The following is a 19,683-nucleotide window of genomic DNA, read 5'->3' as shown; positions in this document are numbered from 1 at the left end:
TAGACCTAGAAGTTCCTGGCGATCACGTGATCAGACATGATCAATAAAGGCAGATTGAGCAATAATATACAAAGGGTGACCTGATGACACAACCCAGAGGACCCGTCATTATTTTTTCCACAAATCCTCTGAATCATGTTAAGAGCATTCTGTATTCATTTTATAACTTGCTGTATAATGGAGGTTGGAGTTCCAAAATCTTAACCGCTATCAATGCAAATTTTGCTTGCCATAGTCCTAACTTTTAAGCCAATCATATGGCAAATAACCAAAATTAAATGGGACTCTTCACGACCTGTGACCAAATTGAAATGGAACTCTTCACGACCTGTGATTCTTTTAAGTATAATTTGCACTAGTAATATCCAAGGGCTCGTACATCTTTAATGTTTACTTCATCGGGTCCTGTTTCACTTAAATATGTAGTATACGGTACATAGCTACAGACCTTATGTTACCCTTTAGTACTGCTCTTTGTCAATAGTTCTCTATAAAGTTTACAGTATGTAGGAGTACTTATCCCCAAAATATATAATTTGATATAAGCCATGAAAGTAACGTACAGACTTGACATACACACATATAACATTTTGTGCATGTTCTCACTGTCCAACAAAGTATTTTACAGCATGTTCCAAAGATAATAAGTGAGTAACTTTGCTGTTGCTTGCTAAATATCTATTTTAATCAATGATATGCAGTCCCTGCTAATACAATAATCTTGACGTAATGATAGCTTACAGTATTACAGCAGCTCATCGATGCGGAGTCCGACTGTCGAACGACCACCGATCATATACTGATGACCTATCCTGTGGAAAGGTCATCAATATGAAAAAGCGTCCCATGCCCCGACAATCCCTTTAATTTCCCTGTAGCGCCACCATAGGGGAAATTAACATTACACAGTGACCATTAAAATCAATGGGTTGTCTCTGTAATACAAGACAGGTCTTCCAGTGAGAGACGCTCTTTATAATTTCTTTCCACTCTGGCCAAATAAAAATCCTGAACAGGGGACCCCCTCTATTAACTCAGAATTCCCTAATAAAGTATATGAAAATTGGTTTCCTAAATAAGACAACCCTTTTAAGACCACTATACTTTAATATATATTCATGCTCAGTGTTATTTAAAGTGGTTGTCTAAGTTTGAAACTCAATTTTAAATAGACCTAGCATGTCCATGAATTACATGGAAAGCCCATTGATTTAAGTAGGAACTGTGTAATACTTAGTTTCCCCTGTGGTGGTGCTACAGGGGAATTGAACACATAATGCCAGGTCCCCCACAGATTACAGTTTATTGCTTAAGGTCACAGCAGCAGGAAACTCTGTGATAAGCAGACTACCCTTTATTGTTCTTGACCTTTTATCTGAAATTATATTAATCTTTAGTCGGAACACTTCGGAATAAATCCATAATTAGAAGTGACATTATGCATATGTCTTTCATGTATTATATTTTTTTATCTTCTTTCTAACTATCATTTCACAAACATCTTTTTCTTGTAGCAATAGAACAAACATAGATATCAGTTAACTATCCTCTCTCTATGTAGGTCAGATGCAATCTATTCTGCTCTATATGATGGAACCTCCATGAGGGAAATTATACGGGGTCATGAATACCTTTCTCACCCTTTTGCCGTTTCGCTGTATGGCAGTGATGTATACTGGACAGACTGGAGAACTAACACTTTGTCTAAGGCAAACAAATGGACCGGTCAAAATGTAAGCGTTATACAAAAGACCAGCGCACAGCCATTTGATATACAAATTTACCATCCAAGTCGTCAGCCTCAAGGTGAGTTTACTTTATAAAATGTGGCTATTGAAGAAAATGTTTATTTTATTGAGAATATTAACACCATATAGAACTATAAAGGGGGATTATTTATCTCATTCTTCACCCTTAAAAATAACAGACAGAGAAGCTAAAATAAAAAAAACAACATGTTTTCATCATACATCACAATGTGTGATGTCATCACTATTTTTAACACTAGTTGCTACTTTAGATTATTTCAATAAGCTAGCCTAAGGCTGGGTTCACACGACCTATTTTCAGACGTAAACGAGGCGTAGTATGCCTCGTTTTACGTCTGAAAATAGGGCTACAATACGTCGGCAAACATCTGCCCATTCATTTGAATGGGTTTGCCGACGTACTGTGCCGACGACCTGTTATTTACGCGTCGTCGTTTGACAGCTGTCAAACGACGACGCGTAAAAATACAGCCTCGTCAAAAGAAGTGCAGGACACTTCTTTGGACGTTTTTGGAGCTGTTTTCTCATAGACTCCAATGAAAACAGCCCCAAAAACGGACGTAAAAAACGCCGCGAAAACGCCGCGAAAAACGCCGCGAAAAATGCGAGTTGGTCAAAAAACGTCTGAAAAGCAGGGTCTGTTTTCCCTTGAAAACAGCTCTGGATTTTCGGACGTTTTTGGTCACTACGTGTGCACATACCTTTAATGAAAAAAAGGTTAAAGGGGTATGTCCACCTTCTGACAACTGATGACCTATTCACCGGATAAGTCATCAGTATGTCATCAGTGCGGGTCTGACACCCGGACCACGCACCGATAAGCCGCTGCGGTGACCTGCAGGCACCGGATGTTGTTGCACATAATGCTATGTGCGGAGCCGGGAAGCAGTTTGCTCCGTACATAGCATAGCGGCCGTGCTACACAACTACAGGTCTGCTCCCATTCACTTGATTCCGTGGCCGGAGCTAACTGCTTCCGGCTTGTATGTCCGGCGCACGGAGGCACCGGACCAGCTGATCTGTGCGGGGCCCGAGTGTCGGACCCCCACAGATCATGTATTGATGACATATATGGTGAAAAGGTCATCAGTTGTCAGAAGCTGGAAAACCCCTTTAATATTCCATGTCATTTGTAGGTACATTTAGCTTAACAGCACGCCATGGGGTCTGGCATGGTATTGCAACAGCATTGTGTCATAGTCTATTAAAAGCGATGTCCCAATACAACCCTTTTTTATATGCCCTATTAAAGGGGTTGTCCCCAACATTAAATATTCCATTCATTTTATAGATTAGAACACTGAGCAATGTTTGCCATTTACAAGCTGTTAAAAAAAATAATTCAGTGAATAGTTGACATTTACTTACATATTATGTTCCTGATGTTCAAAGTTTATAGCAATGTGCAGATCCACCTGAAAAGCTGAGTGCTGGTATACACCATGCTCAGTCTCTCTCTCCATAGCCAGGTCTCTGCATAGTGATCCTGTGTTCACTGCAGAGCATCCAATAGAAATAGCTTTTTGCCCTGCTTGTCAGGGAAGGAGCAGAACCTCTAGAGTAACATGGTAGTGTAGCTGAGTTGACTCCTTCTGCTGGAAAAGTAAAGAGGGACTAAATCATCAGATGGGGAAGAGAGGGGAAGAGAATAATTATGCTCAGAGCCCCTCCCACAGCAGCACAGATTAACAGCAGCATCCAGGGGAACACATGGAAGAAAAAAAATATATATATTTTTTTACACTAGAAACACTGCACATTACTTTAAAATAGCTGATAATAGCATTTCAGGACTTTTGGTATAGAAAGGATTTATGGGACAACCCCTTTAAGGGTCCCCTGCTTGGGAGAGTTTAGGCTAGTAGCCAGAGCAGAGAGACACTTACAAAGGGCAACTGTCTCTCCCTGGTAGAACCGGCCTGACTATTTATGGCATGGTTGGCCATTGAGTAGAATATCCGGATTTATCACTACAATTACACTGAGGTGGCCTCTGCAGGCATGATGTGTTGCAGGTTTTGTGTAGCTGACTTGTAATGTGTGTTTTTATGTTGTTTTTATGTTCAAAGTTACTTTTTCCCACAAAAAATACTGTAACTACTTTGCAGTAGAATAACTCATTATTGTAGACTGTTCCATATACCACATATCCGGCCTATAGAGCCTGTCATGTATTTATTACGTATTAACTAGAAAATGATTCATTATCAAAATCTTACTTTATAATAACAGCTTCAGCAAAGAAAAGCTTATAAAAACTTTGACTCAGAAAGCAGAGATTTATTACATTTGTGGCAGCTTATTTTCTTTTTAATTTTTCCTCCTGCATTCTAAAATAATCTTCTCGAGCGTAAGCTTGTGTATTTATATTACTGTAATTATACATTTTTAAGCTGACACTTTGTGAAGCCAAAGATTTTGGGTTATTAAAGCAGACAGTTTGGATTATACACTTATTTTGTCTACCTGCCATTAATTCACTTATACTTCTATTTTAGTGTCAAATACACAACATAGCACAAATCATGCTTGTTCTGCAGATGTATTAACCACTTTAGATCTGGCTTGTTCTTATTCTTTGCCAGACCACCTTTTTTTGTAAAAATAAAATTTTTCAAGTAGTGGCACATGAAAGAGTTCCTCAAAGGGGGATGGATGTAATGGCTATTAGGCGTGCGATTGTAGGACGGCACCTGAAATTACACTCCTTAAGTGACAGAGCAAGGTTCACCCTGCTTTAGTTGTATGGCCATATTTAAAATAGACTTACATAACACATTCATTGTAAAGGAGGCAAAAATGGTGGCCAATAATTTTAATGGGCAACTAAGGGGTATGGGTTGACCCCATAGCTATCCCCTTTTCTCCATATACATTGGTCTCTACAATTATACAAATTTACATGAAATACTTCCAGTTATGAGGCACTCTGTAATTTTTTTAATTGCAGGTAAACATATTTTGTTTATAAAATTTTTCAGGCCAGGGAATCCCAATCCACTTAGAGGCCCCATTTGAGGACATGTAGGCTTTAGTCCATAGGGACAAACTGTCACCAAACTGCGGTAATTGTGTCATTCATAGTGATGTCACCATTGCGGGTGAAGCAAGTGGTGAGAATAGGCGAGAAGTAGTGGCACTGCAATGTAGTGGGGAACATTTACTAATATTCGTATAGTGCCAAGTGTTATTAAGGAAGGTCCTACAGTGAATATATGAATATTGCATTCTACATATAGCCTAGTGCCCACCATTACTGCAAACCAGTCCATGGATCCCTGGGGACCCATCCATAAAAATGCAGAACACACTTTAAAAATCTTTGTTTTCTTATAAGTAGCCAATTGTTTTGTTTTGCATTCTTTTTTTATACCTTAAAGTTGTATTTTAGGCTTAGGAGTGCTTTACATTTTTGGTCCCGCAGTCATAACCGAATATATAATTTTCCTTCAATGCGTAGGGCTATTTTACATTTGTTGTATGCCCATAAATTTGATTTTCTAATGCTAAAAAATAACTTTTGTGACTGGAAGTAATTTCACAGTGTAGATCAGGAAAATAGAGCAATTTAGAGCAATTGGACGCATGCACAGAGTTTGCAGAGTAAATCTGAAGCTTTTGTTTGCATTGTACTGTGGGAGATACACATGTGGCATTAGAAAGCAACGCGACTGACATGTTGGAAGCAATTGAAGTTATGCATTATATCAGTATGGTTTCATACTTGATACATCATTTGAAGTATTTTTTCCTATGATCTCCTGCATTAGATATAATGTACTAAATGTATCAATTGTTAGAGTAGATTTGAAATTGATGGATATGTTGTGTGTATCTTACTGCTTGATGGTGCAGAAGAGAACAGTTCTTATTGATTTAGCAGCAACAATTCAGTAGTCTTATAGGAAGGCCACATATGTACAGAGAAGTAAATAGTAACTTCTGGACCCTAATCCAAAAATGTAAGAGCCTCCTCCACCACCTTCCATGTGCCATTTATTATACTCATGTATTATGTGGCAGAGGAGCCCTTGGGCATTAGCACCTCCAAGTTCTATCACAAGGCCCCCTAAATACCATACTTCATTTTTATATGCCAGAGGTGGGTCCCCTCAAGCACCAGGGCCTAAATGCAACTACAACGTCTGCCCCCCCTATAGTTACATTCCTGCTGTGCACCCCCTATAGCTACACCCCTGCATCTGAATGTACAGTTATTCAAAACATACTTGTCACTGATATATCCATCCAATTTATCCATTAACTCATGGGCACACTACATACATGGCATAAACGAAATAATGCACTGGTTATTAATGGACTCCTGTAATGTGAACTCCAACCCTTGTACAAGTCTGTGTGTTTTTTGTTCAAAATTCTAGGCTCATAAATTATCTGTAAAGGGGTTAAAGCTCTAGATTTATTTTACAGAGCTTTAATACACTTCATACAGACATAGGATTAAAACAATGTATTGCTGCATGTAGTCACCACTAGAGGGAGCTTATTTCATACTGCTTGTTCATTGAACTCAATAGTAAATCCGTATGTGGGATCTCTGAATGGGATGGTCAAAAGGTTAATGGTACCTATAATTTATTTTATTTACTTTAAATAAAGCCAAAATTCTGTATAGGGTCAGAGCATTGTTTTTATTATACACAGCTTTAATTCCTCTGCCTCCCTCTGAGCAGTCACATGATAAAATTCTGACTGCTTGCCTTAACCACTAGGGGAGCTCCCTGCATAGGTATTTATACAGTTACTGTTGACTTCTATAATAAATCCATATATATTAAGCTCCTTCTCGTGGTGACCGACAGAATTTTATCATTAACTCTGCTTCTTATGAATCTCAGAGGGGTTTTTGGACCTCTCCACCCCAATGCGCCCCTGCAGCAATATATATCTTTGTACTTGGACTATAAGGGTATGTGCAGACCCGCAAAATTCTTCCTCCCATTAATTTCAATGGGAGACGGATGCTTCTGTTTCCCGCTAGCTGTTTTTTTCATCCAGCGGAAAAAAGAAGCGTCCTGCCAGATCTTTGGTCGAATCCGCCCGAACCTCGCATTGAAGTGAACGGGAGGAGGAATTATTCTGCGTCGTGGCCCGCCAAGCAAAATCCGCCATGTGAACTGACCCTAACAGCACCATTAGAGATGGGAAAATTAACTCAATAAATTTGTTGATGCCTGTGAGCAACTGATTCCAAATTACACAGAATACAATGGGTGAATCAAAAACGTTAAAATGTCAAATCAATTTTTCATTGTATTGTAATGTCAGGTAAATCTTGAATTAACAGAATACATTTGCCTATTTCTATTCACTGTTTTAAGTGTATAAGGAAAGAGCTATATTATATATCATCTTATTATTACACAGTGGGCTATCCTAGTGGCCTTTGTAATATTATCCCCAATTGAGTCAATGTAACTTGTAATTACTCTTGGCTCTAATGTTCATTACGTATACAAAAGAAAAATATATTGTGGATTTGGCTCAGAAACTCCTCACTACTAAGCTATATTTAATAATTAAACTCCCATTTATTGACAATAAAAATAACATTTATATCCGGCTGAAATACCGTCCAGCTTCTCTGTCTGGGGAACATAACCCAAAGGAAGATGAAATACAGAAATAAAACCACAGTCTTCGCGGTCAGAATTGAGTTATAAGGTCCCCACAGAACTATTTTTCTATGGTGTTTTTCTGGAAATGAAACCGCTGGAATCTTTGACAGTGAAGTATATTGTCGGGGCGAAGAAGCAAATGCAATTTTAAAAGAGACTCTTCTTAATCTTATGGGACTTTTTGCTTTACACTCGAGAAGTTAGTGCTCAGAGATTATGCGTGGAGAACTATGTGGTGCACAGATACTGTATCCAGATGTTAAGAGGAAGCATTTAGCCTTCACTGCTTGGTTTATCGTTGCATAACAAATAATGTTAAGTGAGGTCATGGTGGCACGGCGAGCCGTAGGAGTCTCTGCCAAGAATAAAGTTGCATGTCTCTTAGTAGTTCCACAGAGTCTGCACATTTAGGAGAAACATTCAAATTACATGTATAAATAATTAAAGGAAAACCCATGTTTTCAAGATTTTCCAGTTTCCAGTTTGTGAATACTCTAATTTCTTATCATGAACCATACGTGTTCATTCTCCCAGATTGTCTGGAGTCTACTGAAATAGACAGAGCTGACTAATCTCCCGCAAAATACTGTTAGATGGAGCCAGCTGCTTATATTTATCTATATTACTCCCATTGACGTCCATGAGAACTGCATTGATATGTATATAGTGAGCTCCCCCTAGTGGAGGTTGGAGACAGAAACATTTTTTTATTCATTGTGTGAAGGTATGCATATGAGAAAACTATCTTGGCACTGTTTACGGGATGACTCTTCTGGCACTGTTTATGGGGGCATGCTTCTGACCCTAACGGGGGAATTCTCCTGACACTGTTTATGAGGCACTCTACTGCCATTGTTCACAGGGTCACTCTTCCGGCACTGTTTATGGGGGCACTCTCTGGTACTATTTATGGGGGCACTCTACTGGCACTGTTTATTGGGGCACTTTACTGGCACTGTTTATGGGAGCACTCTCCTGGCACTGTTTATGGGGTACTTTACTTTCACTGTTTATGGGTGTACTTTTTGACACTGTTTATGGGGCACCCTCTGGCACTGTTTATTGGGCACCCTCTGGCACCCTCTGGCACTGTTTATGGGGGCACTGTCCTGGCACTGTTTATAGGGGTACTCTCTGACAATGTTTATGGGGGTACTCTTCTGACACTGCTGTTTATAGGGCACTCTTCTGCCATTGTTTATGGGGCACTCTTCTGCCACTGTTTATGGGGGCACTCTTCTGCCACTGTTTATGGGGCACTCTTCTGGCACGCTTTATGGGGGTACTTTTCTGGCTCTGTTTATGGGGGCATGCTTCTGGCACTGTTTATTGGGGATAGTCTTCTGACACTGGTAAAGGAGGGACTTTAGCTGTTGATATCTGGGCATGACTTCTACTTATGGTCCCCCTGAAGTGGAGTCTTAACAGTAAGCAAGTTGTGTACTACAGTAATCTTACGTTGCATCAAGTTCGATCAAGCTGTTACATCTTTTATATATCTATAGCTCCATGTCTTGTGACACCTCTCCTCCTTAGTTCCTATTTTGAATATATTTTACTGGATATTGAGCCTTCTGGACAGCATTTCCTCCTTTATATAGATACTAACTATACTTTCAACTATTGTCTTGTGTGCTTTTTATACAACTTAGTTCACCTTTGATTCTTTTATGTCTGGGTTTACTTTTGACCACCATTCTACAAATTTTATCTAGATATAATCTACATGAAAAGATGTTATTATGTAAATGCATTGCTTTACGTATGCTTCTCTTTAATCACAGTCTGCTTTATAGGCTATTATATCAACTCTGCAGGCCTAAAATCATCTAGTACGTCCTGCTTGTTCAGTGCCTGTACAGAGTTTGAATATTCCTAATTCAGACACCATACAGTAACAAACTCTTCCAGAAAGCATTGTATCACAGGCCATTGTCTTACAGGAGCTCAGACAAAATCACTGACTGTTTCTAATAGAAAACAGCAAAAAGTACAACAATGGATTGTAATACAAGTTACATACTAATATTACCCAAGATACATACTAATAAGTTAAACAAAGTATATGCAAAAATACTCAACTTTTTATATGTAAATCCTACCTATGAGTAAATAATAAAATGATGTTGAAAAGTTAAAGCACTGGGTTTTATATGTAGGTTTTCTATAAAAATAAATTAAAGACCTTGTCAAACAAAAAGGATTTTTAATAATTTTTGCATTCAATTCCATGAAGCTTTCATTATCAAGCTTGTAAAACGAAGCCAGAGATTGCTATAGGGTCTGAAAGTAACGGCAAATAATCTCATTACTGGCTTCACTAGATACAGCCCCACTGAGAATCTGTAGACATTGCAAATGTTCCTTAAAAGAACATAGGTACAGCTAGGTATTCTCCGATTTATTACCTCACACTAATTATAGAGAAAGATTTATTATGTTATACTATCATTTTTACGATTATTCAAAAACATTTGACATCTGCAGAAATGAGGTGACATCTTGCCTTTCTTTCATATTAGTACAGATGAGAACTGATACACGGGTACTCCATAGGTGTATATAAAACTGAGGTAGCACTTGATGTGCTCTAATTTTCAAACATAGTATCTATCATAATTTGGTCCCTAAAAACTTATCTTGAGGACTGCCATCCTGGGATGGGAGCCTTGCTTTTTGACTTTCTTATCTCTTGTTGGACGGAGGAGGTACTGCACATACAGTAGACTCTCGTTGTACATAAAAGGCAGAGTCTTTCTAACGGCTCAAATTTATAACTCAGGAAATGAACGATGATAAATACTAAAATCTGAAACTAGAACATGTCTTATTATATTTATATAGTCTTGAAGGAAATCTAGGATACTACTTTGTATTGTATAGACCAGCAAGGGTTTGTTATCTTGTTTATGGGTTTCCAGAATACACCACCAGTAGGAGCCTTCATTAGTACAGCAGGAAAAGCAGAAACAGGGGAGTTGGAACCAGCGCTGAGAGTGCAAATTCTGTTAAAACGGGAATCTATTTCCAAGTTTTAATATGTCTTGGTTAAAATCGAAGCAAAGAGGCTACGAACAAATGTTGGTGACAGGTACGATGCTAGGAGTCCCGTACTGTAATCATGTTTTCAGTACGGGACAGTAGTTCCACGGAGAGGCAGGGACTCCTAGCGTCGTACATAACTATGATGCTAGGAGCCCGGCTCCCTGCAGTGTGTTCGGTCCGGGACTTGCGGACAAAATATGTTCCGTCCTTTACGGACCGAACATGCTCGTGTGAATCCAGCCTAAGACTGCAACTCCCAGCGTGATCTGACAATTTGCGGCCGACAGGACATATTGGGAGTTGCAACAGTTGGAGATCCACAGGTTGGAGTCTACTCAACTATGTACATCACAACAATGACTTGTATGTGGGATGTCAGCGTCTTGTAATATTTTCTTAGCTAAAGAGCCAAAGGTTGGAGACCTCCGAAATACACCATACCAAGATGAATTGTATGGTTCAACCGAAAACATGAGCATCTATGACTATGTTTGGTTCATTTAAGCAAACAATGTAGACAAAAATGTATCTATTATTTTATTTTTATCTATTTATCATCTATTTATTTTATGCAACAAAGTTACATTACAGATCTCACGCAATCACTCAACTTTCATGAATTAGATATAGATTCAGTACACAAAAAATGGCGGCCAGTTCATTATAATGCTACTTTTATAAACTTTGCCGTATGCCTAATAAATTTAGTTAAAAGAAATGTTATACTTCTAGAAGATGCTACATATTATGGTATATTATGACATTAGTGCTGCGATGTCCTAATGATGATCTCCGATTAATCTGCAGATGAGACACGGATCCTATATAACTGGCAGATCACTTTCTTGTGTATTTAATGCAGTAATTTGCAAGTTCCCTTAGAATTCAGTCTTTCTTTAGCATGGGATAATTTGATGTTTTCAAAACACATCTAAACACATGGAGATAGGAATAGCAGAAATTACCATCTTTCAAAGATTAAAATGCAAAGAAAATTGCCATAACAACAATAAAAAGTAGGATGCAAAAAATATTGTCGTCCCGTTGCATTGACGTAATGGTGAATATAAATTGACAAGCACTTAGCAACAACGTGGCCACCCAAGGGCCAATATCATTATTCCTGCTGGTCCAATAGATTAAAAGAGGACTCACACTGACAACCAGTAATTATAATTTCCACCTATGATTCTAAATCTGAAGAACATATTGATCTGTAATATCATTAGGGAATGTAGAAAATATGCATTGCACCTGTGCTGTCCAATACAATAACAATTCTTTCTTAACCATTTATTCAATATAAAAAATATACATTTTCTTCCGATTGATAAAAAAAATATGAATAATTAATAACTTACACAATTTATGGGCAAACATTCATTAAAACAAAGTGAGGATGGCAAATTTATATCCATAGCAATCAGATTTGAAAATAATTGTACAATATTCAGATCTATGTTGTTATCCACATGGGACAGAATCATAGAAGTTTCGTGATGGTGTAATTCAAAATATTCAACTATGTTCAGTCAGTGCTAAAAATGATTGTCACCATTTAATCAGAGTGCTAACGCCTGTAGTTAAATGGTGACAATCAATTGTCTTACTTCTCTTCCCCATTTCTCTTGGCAATGCACAGAATGCAATACCCAGCAGGGGGCGACAATGTTCAGCAGATAAAGTTCCTCCCATGCTTAAGATAATATGAATTCTATGCTCCATCCTGACACATGATAGGAGGCAGATTAAGGTGAAAAGTAAAGTATTTTTTTTGTTTTTTTTTTTATAAGATATTTTAACCAATTAAAGATTCTCTGCTATCAGACAATTCAGATCTATTGTTTGTTACATTTTTGGATGAGCTGCTTTTAATTTTCTATGTCACTTCCTATATTAAAAGAATCCTAAAATATTGCAATTTTATACACTGGCCGCTGGGCCCTCCCAAAGGCTAAGACTTCCTGAGTTTTAGAGATCACTTTTCAGCTTGTGCTGTATACACTTGGGGCAGGGGCAGTAGTCATCTCATTATCATCAGAAAGTAGGATTGCAAAGAAAAGTAGCACCTCTACTATAAAGCTAGAGGAAGATAACACAGTATCCCACCATTGACAGTGGGTAATGGGGACAGCTCACCTTCTCCTTTCTCCCTCCTCCTTCTGCCCCTGCATGTCACAGAGCATGCTCACTACATTTTCCCATTGCAGTCCATGTGTAGTTTGCTGATGGCAAGTCTCTGGAGATATTTATTGTTCATGGCTCAGAGCAGCAGTTAGGGGATGAATAAAAATATAATTCATGAATGTTTGAGTTGTTTCCAGTGTTCAGAATCCAATAGCTGCATGAACAAATCCTGCAATACTCCTTTAATATTCCTTGATACAGATTCTTATTCTCAGCTCACATCCTGGATGTTTCAGAAGGGCCTAATTTTGTCTTCATACTTGTCAATGTAAGCAACATCCACCCAGGAAAGCAAACACGTAATTTGTGTCCCATGTGTATTGCTGTCCATACAGAAGAGCCACACAATTATTGTTTTATACTGAAATCACAGAGAATGCAGCGATCTTCTGCTAAAATCAATAAAATTGTTCTTTCTCATGATACAAAAACGAAATAAGATACATTGTGGCCTCCATTTAAGGAAACAAGGACGAACAATAATCTGTGAATTTTATTTTGACGTCTACATTTTCCAAATTTGGTTCGGCTAGTTGTGCGTTTGTAATGCTGTAAAATAATAATTTTGTAAAACATAAATAGAAATAGGGCGAGGAAAAAAAAAATACTAAATATTTGTATTGTGTCTTTTCAGCTCCTAATCCGTGTGCTGCTGGTAATGGGAGGGGTCCATGTTCCCATCTGTGTTTGATCAATTTTAACAGAACCGCTGCTTGTGCCTGTCCTCATCTGCTGAAATTATCCTCCGATAAAAGGAATTGTCGCGGTAAGAAATGTTATCAAAGAGTAAAAATAGAAGGTTTTGTTTGGTTGTCTTGCATTTGCTAGAAAAAAATAAGACTTCTGTGTTAATACAAATACAGCTAATATATTATGCTTAGTTACTTAAAGCAATTGTTCAGGATTAGAAAACATAGCTACTTTCTTCCAAAAACAGTGCCACACCTGCTGGCGGGTTATACGTGGTATTGCAACTCAGTCCAATTTACTTTGGTGGAGCTAAGTCGCCATACCAGATACAACCCATAGACAAGGCCGGTGCTGTTTCTGGAAGAAATCGGCCATGTTTTTCTAATCCTGGACAACCCCTTTAAAGGAAATGTCACACGTTATTTTCCCGGAGACCCTACAGATCCATATTTTGTATGGAGCCTATGTGACCCATTGTGGTGTCCCCTAAAAGCAATGCTTCTAGGGGAGAATACCTGCGTAATATCGCATGAGATGGGGCATACCTGTACCACAATTTTTTGTCTGTGGAAAGAGTTGGAGCCACAAGGTGGTACAGCATCGGCCAATAGTCAACACTTGGAATTATATTTAATCTTGCACCGTATAATATAGGACATATAAAACCAAATCTAGGTGGTCCTTTTTAATGTTTCGAAATAATACAGGTACCAAGACTGGTCGTTTTTCTTAAAATAAATTCCTCAAACCCACTAAATAAGCATTGATCATTTATCCTGAACACTTGGCTGCAGAATAAGAATGAGAAAACCTAACACCATTAGTTTGGGTGTCAATCAGATTGCAGTGCGTATGTCCCAGGGTTGCATTTTCACCAGATGTCGCTGACCTTATCACTGCTATGCTAATATTGCTTTATAATGCCCTGGGTTCTAGCTTTACAATGACAGTGATAAAACTATGGCTGCTCCGTAAATTCATCTCACCTTTTCTGCGTAACTTGTATATTTATTGACTGTCATTGCAAAACATGGGATGGAATTTATAGTCATTTGTACTTGACAGAGTCAAATCAAACGGCAAAGTCATACCTGAAATCATGTTTTATTTCATTTGAAAATGTTGAGAGAATCATAAGATTTATTTCATATTGAAGTCTCACACACACAATTTTTGTTTTTACAGAAAAAATGCTGTAAAAAAACGGCACATGTTCTGAACTTAAAGTGGTATTCCGATCATTTAATGTTATGGCATGCCTAACATTAGAAATATATGGGAGTTCAATTTCTGGGACCCCAATGAGAATGAAAGGACAGAGGTCCCGTTGGCATCTCTCTTGGCGCCCCTCTGTACAGGGAACGGCAACACAGCCCCATTTAATCAAAGCGGGTGGCTGGACTGTCACTGTGAATTATTTGCAGTACTTAAGTAGCGCTGCAGCTTCTCCATTCTAAAGATCGCTTGAAGTCCTGGACTCCAACCGATTAGGAAGTGATGGCATATCCTAGTGAACCCCTTTAAAACATTTAGTCCAGAATTTTGCCATACAATTGGAGAAAAATAAACAAAACAATACAAAATTAGCTTTGTCCCACCTGGGAATTTATGGGCGGATTATTAGTAAAATAAGCATGTCTGGGAAATAGAAGCACTTTTTTTATTTTAATACATTGTCAGAAGTTAAAAGTTGTCACGCAGGACCAAAAAAAGCATGGGTACTAAATATGTTGAGGGTGGTGGTCACTTGACAATGATTAAGAATGACATTGGATGACTTTTTTTTCCCCTTTTCTCTTTTAATATATTATACATAATTTTTTTTAATTTTTTTTAAACACATTAAAAATTTGTGTTTTTTTATGGTTGTATTATATTTAGAATCAAAAGACCATTTCAGGGCAGAATTATTTATTTAGCCAAGTTTCTGTCATTTTTGTTTTCCATTCCTTACCATTCATAGCTCACAGGCACAAATCCCAGTTGTCATGCTTGTTTTCCTATAGAAGCCAATTTAAAGCTTCTGCTGTTGAAGATAACTACAGAAATAGCCAGTTTTGGTCAATATTGAACATGGCACTGGCGTAGCTATAGGGGTCGCAGCGGTCGCAATTGCGACCGGGCCCCGAAGCCAGGGGGCCCACGGCCCCCCGCACCACATCAATAAAAAGTTACTATAGTAACTCGGGCCGCGGGCCCCTGTTACTATAGTAACATACTTTACTTACCTTCCTGGTTCCGGATCGCAGCGGAGGTCCTGACGTCAAGCGCTGTGCGCAGCGCATGACGTCACAGCGCTATGCGCCGCGCACAGCATCGAGACTACAGAACTCCCGCCGTGGCCGAAGAGGAAGGTAAGGTCAGCCCTGACTGGCGGGGTCTGACTCCCGGGACCCGCTAATCAGCTGTTTTGAAGGGGCCGCAGCACTTGTACGAGAGCTGCTCCCCTTCATTCCTGTCACTTCATTCCGGTCACACTGTGAATCGGTGTCGGCGATTCACAGTGTGGGCGAGTAGTGAAATGAAGGGGAAGCAGCTCTCGTACGAGTGCTGCGGCCCCTTCAAAACAGCTGATTTGCGGGTCCCGATCCAGTACCTGACCATCTGTAGTGATGGTCGGCCACTGGGGTGGCCGCAGGCTGGTATTATCAGGAGGGGAAAGGCCAAAAATAGTGGCCCTTCCCATCCTGGTAATGCTGCCTGCTGCTGCTTTATTGTATCTGGCTGGTTATGAAAATGGGGGGGACCCCATGTCATTTAAAAAAAAAAAAAAAAAAAAAAAAAAATTGGAAAGAACGATGTCGGGTCCCCCCCAATTTTCATAACCAGCCAGATACAACACAGCAGCAGCAGGCAGCAGGCAGCATTACAAGGGTGGGAAGGGCCACTGTTTTTGACCTTCCCCAGCCTAATACTACCAGCCTGCGGCCACCCCGGTGCCTGCCCGTCACTACAGATGGTCGGGTACTGGTTTGTACCCGGCTCTTCCCAGTACCCCTGGTGGCGGTGGGTACCGGGGTAATAATGGGGGTTAGTGTAGCCTCTGCACCGGCTAACATTAAGCCTCGCCTTAGTAATGGAGATTGTCAATCAGCCAGCGGCCATTACTAAGGCGGTGATAATAAAGTTTAAAAAGATACAAGCACATAGAAAAAATATTTTATTGAAATAAAAAAACACAACCCTCAATAACCATTTTATTGAGAATAAAAAAAACGCCGTCATTGAAGTCCTCGTATCCGAAGTCCAACAACCGAACCTGTAAAAAAACCACAAACACACAAAAATAATCAGTAACACATAAAGAAGCAAAATTATTATTCTTACCTATCCTGGGTCCAGCGCTGGAGCCGCAATGTCAGCGAGCTGGGCCCTGTATCTAATCCTATCATGTGTGATACAGTCTGCTGAGCTGTGTATCTAATCCAATCATGTATGATACAGTCTGCTGGGCCCTATATCTTATCCGATCATGTGTGATACTGTCTGCTGAGCCACTGTATCTAATCCTATCATGTGTGATACTGTCTGCTGAGCCACTGTATCTAATCCTATCATGTGTGGTACTGTCTGCTGAGCCACTGTATCTAATCCTATCATGTGTGATACTGTCTGCTGAGCCACTGTATCTAATCCTATCATGTGTGGTACTGTCTGCTGAGCCACTGTATCTAATCCTATCATGTGTGGTACTGTCTGCTGAGCCACTGTATCTAATCCTATCATGTGTGATACTGTCTGCTGGGCCACTGTATCTAATCCTATCATGTGTGATACTGTCTGCTGAGCTGTGTATCTAATCCTATCATGTGTGATACTGCCTTCTGAGCCACTGTATCTAATCCTATCATGTGTGATACTGTCTGCTCAGCCACTGTATCTCATCCTATCCATAGTTTATAGGGTCGTAGTGCTATAGATATGCTATGCTGTCTCATATACACACATTTTTTTGGGGGGCGGACACATACGTATTGGGGCTATTTCCCGGACATTTTAAGCCCTGAGGGTATGTTCACACGGCAGCGTCTGTTACGGCTGAAATTACTGTGCTGTTTTCAGGAGAAAACAGCACCGTAATTTCAGCCGTAATGGCATGTGCAAGCGTCTTTCGCTGCGTCCATTACGGAAGTAATTGAAGCTGGTTTTCCATGGAGTCCATGGAAAACGGCTCCATTTACGTCTGAAGAAGTGACAGGCACTTTTTTACACGCCGCCTTTTGACAGCGGCGCGTAAAAAAAAATGACCGTCGGCACAGAACATCGTAAGACCCATTCAAATGAATGGGCAGATGTTTTCCGACGCTTTTGAGCCGCATTTTCGGACGTAATTCAATGCTAAAACACCCGAATTATGTCCGTAAATAGTGTGTGTGAACCCAGCCTTAGTGACGCCCCGGCTGCTAGTGCTGCATTGTTGGGTCACTTAGGAGACCCAGCGATGCAGCTGAAAGCGGACCGTCGGCCATGAGAAGTTTGCGGGGGGGGGGCCCAGTAAGAATTTTTGCATCGGGGCCCATGAGCCTCTAGCTACGCCCCTGGAACATGGGTTTCGTTGGTGGACACCCAGCTGTAGTCTGTAAACTTCATAAAAATTCTGTTTAAGTACATGATTTTTATTTTACTTTAATACTAGACAATATTTTTGATAACCGCATGTATTGTATTTGATCTTGTGGTTCTCCATTAGACTATTGTGTATAGCAATGTTCTTTTAAATTATATTCTGAATGCAAATATACTCTTAACATACAGTAGTTATACATAGATTGTAGATTTATATGATAAACCAATTGTTTTTGGTAAAAGGTTTTGTCTCATAAAGACAACCCGTGTTCATATGCCTTTTTAGGGCATATAGACGGCATAGAGGGGATCCCCTGCTTGGGACACCCCCTCTTTGTGTTAGAGCAGAATGGCGTTTAGTAAGAGTGTCTCCCAGTTTGGCGGACACGGCTCATCTATGTATTGCATTTCCGGATAGCTTTTTTTTAATTAGGTGCAAATTTTTGTCTAACAAAAGTTCTTGTCAACTTCCATGCCCATTCAACCATTGTCTTGATGAACAAATTATGTCTTCAACTTTAATTACTATAACAATACAAACTATGAACAACAATGTGAGCTCTGACATATCTAATTGGCCCTTTGAGAATGAACTTACCATGATCGTAGGAAAATTTTCCTTGTTTGTATCTCTACTACGTAGTAAAGCTATAGGTTGCAATCTGACAAATATTGGTACAGTCCTCAAAAAGACGATGGAAATGCAAATGTCTCACTTAACTTTTTGTTTTTCAGAGATGAAGAAATTCCTGATCTATGCTCGAAGGTCCGAGATACGAGGAGTGGACATAGACAACCCATATTTCAACTTTATCACAGCTTTTACTGTCCCAGATATTGATGATGTCACGGTTGTTGACTTTGATGCTCTAGAAGAAAGATTGTATTGGACTGATGTAAAGACCCAGACAATCAAACGTGCTTTCATAAATGGAACAGGTCTGGAAACAGTAATTTCAGGAGGTATAACTAAAAATTTCATTTATATTTCTTTAAATGAAAGTTTTTTAACCTTCATCACTAGACACAAACCATTTGCACTCAATGAGATCAAGACTACTAGGAGAAATCTAATTTAATAATATTGCTTGTATTGATTATAACCCTTGTCTTTATTCCCGGAAATTTTTGAAAATGAACATATTCGAGAATTGTGGTGTTGCTATATTACCTCTGGATTGGCTATTAACTCGAGCCAGGTTTTTAAGCTCTATAAAGGGTCAGACATTGATTTATAGGGTAGTAACCTATTGGTGGCACTAGAGAGACAATTTTCTTACTTCTGGACAACCGCTATTTTGCATATTTTTTTATGCGTGATATTATTTAGCTGGATCTCCGCAATGAAAATCAGTAACTTCCAAGAGCTACATTACCTCATATAGTCATGAAGCTGACAGCTACATCCGTTGTGCGTCTCATCATTAAAGGACCATAACGTTTGCAATTAAATCAATTCAACTTCCATTGACTTTAGCTGAAGCACTGTTATGCTGGATTTTCACCTAGAGCAAACTGAGACAGTAGAGGACCCCTGTTCAGAACCTATATAGGGATCGTTTTTATACCTCCCTGGTGTTGGAATAAACCAGTAATTGTGGGTCAAGGGATCGATTAGTTTAGTCCCATTAGTTTAATCCCTACAGTCTAGTGAAGTCCCTACAGTCTAGTTTGCAGCCACACAGGTAGCAAATATGGGGGGCTACCAGGGCATTTTTCCCTGGTGCTGGATGGCAGGGGGTGTTAACAATTAGCATATTTAAATTCAGGGCTAGAGCAGTAAACTA

At 39.3% G+C, this 19,683-nt stretch overlaps 1 protein-coding gene across 5 annotated transcripts in view; it reads left to right on the top strand.

Moving 5' to 3' along the window:
• LRP1B (LDL receptor related protein 1B) overlaps nt 1-19,683 on the top strand; it is a 1,078,540-nt gene that overhangs the window by 718,764 nt on the left and 340,093 nt on the right. For all 5 annotated transcript variants that reach the window (XM_075829239.1, XM_075829241.1, XM_075829238.1 and 2 more), the window contains exons 27-29: nt 1,562-1,806; nt 13,275-13,406; nt 18,632-18,859. In XM_075829239.1, the coding sequence (XP_075685354.1) occupies nt 1,562-1,806; nt 13,275-13,406; nt 18,632-18,859 (605 nt within the window). The remainder of the gene's footprint in view (nt 1-1,561; nt 1,807-13,274; nt 13,407-18,631; nt 18,860-19,683) is intronic.

Source organism: Rhinoderma darwinii, chromosome 6, assembly GCF_050947455.1.
Source record: "Rhinoderma darwinii isolate aRhiDar2 chromosome 6, aRhiDar2.hap1, whole genome shotgun sequence".
Taxonomy (NCBI): domain Eukaryota; kingdom Metazoa; phylum Chordata; class Amphibia; order Anura; family Rhinodermatidae; genus Rhinoderma; species Rhinoderma darwinii.
Note: the sequence above shows the minus strand (reverse complement) of the source record. Positions and strands in the feature narration are given on the sequence as shown.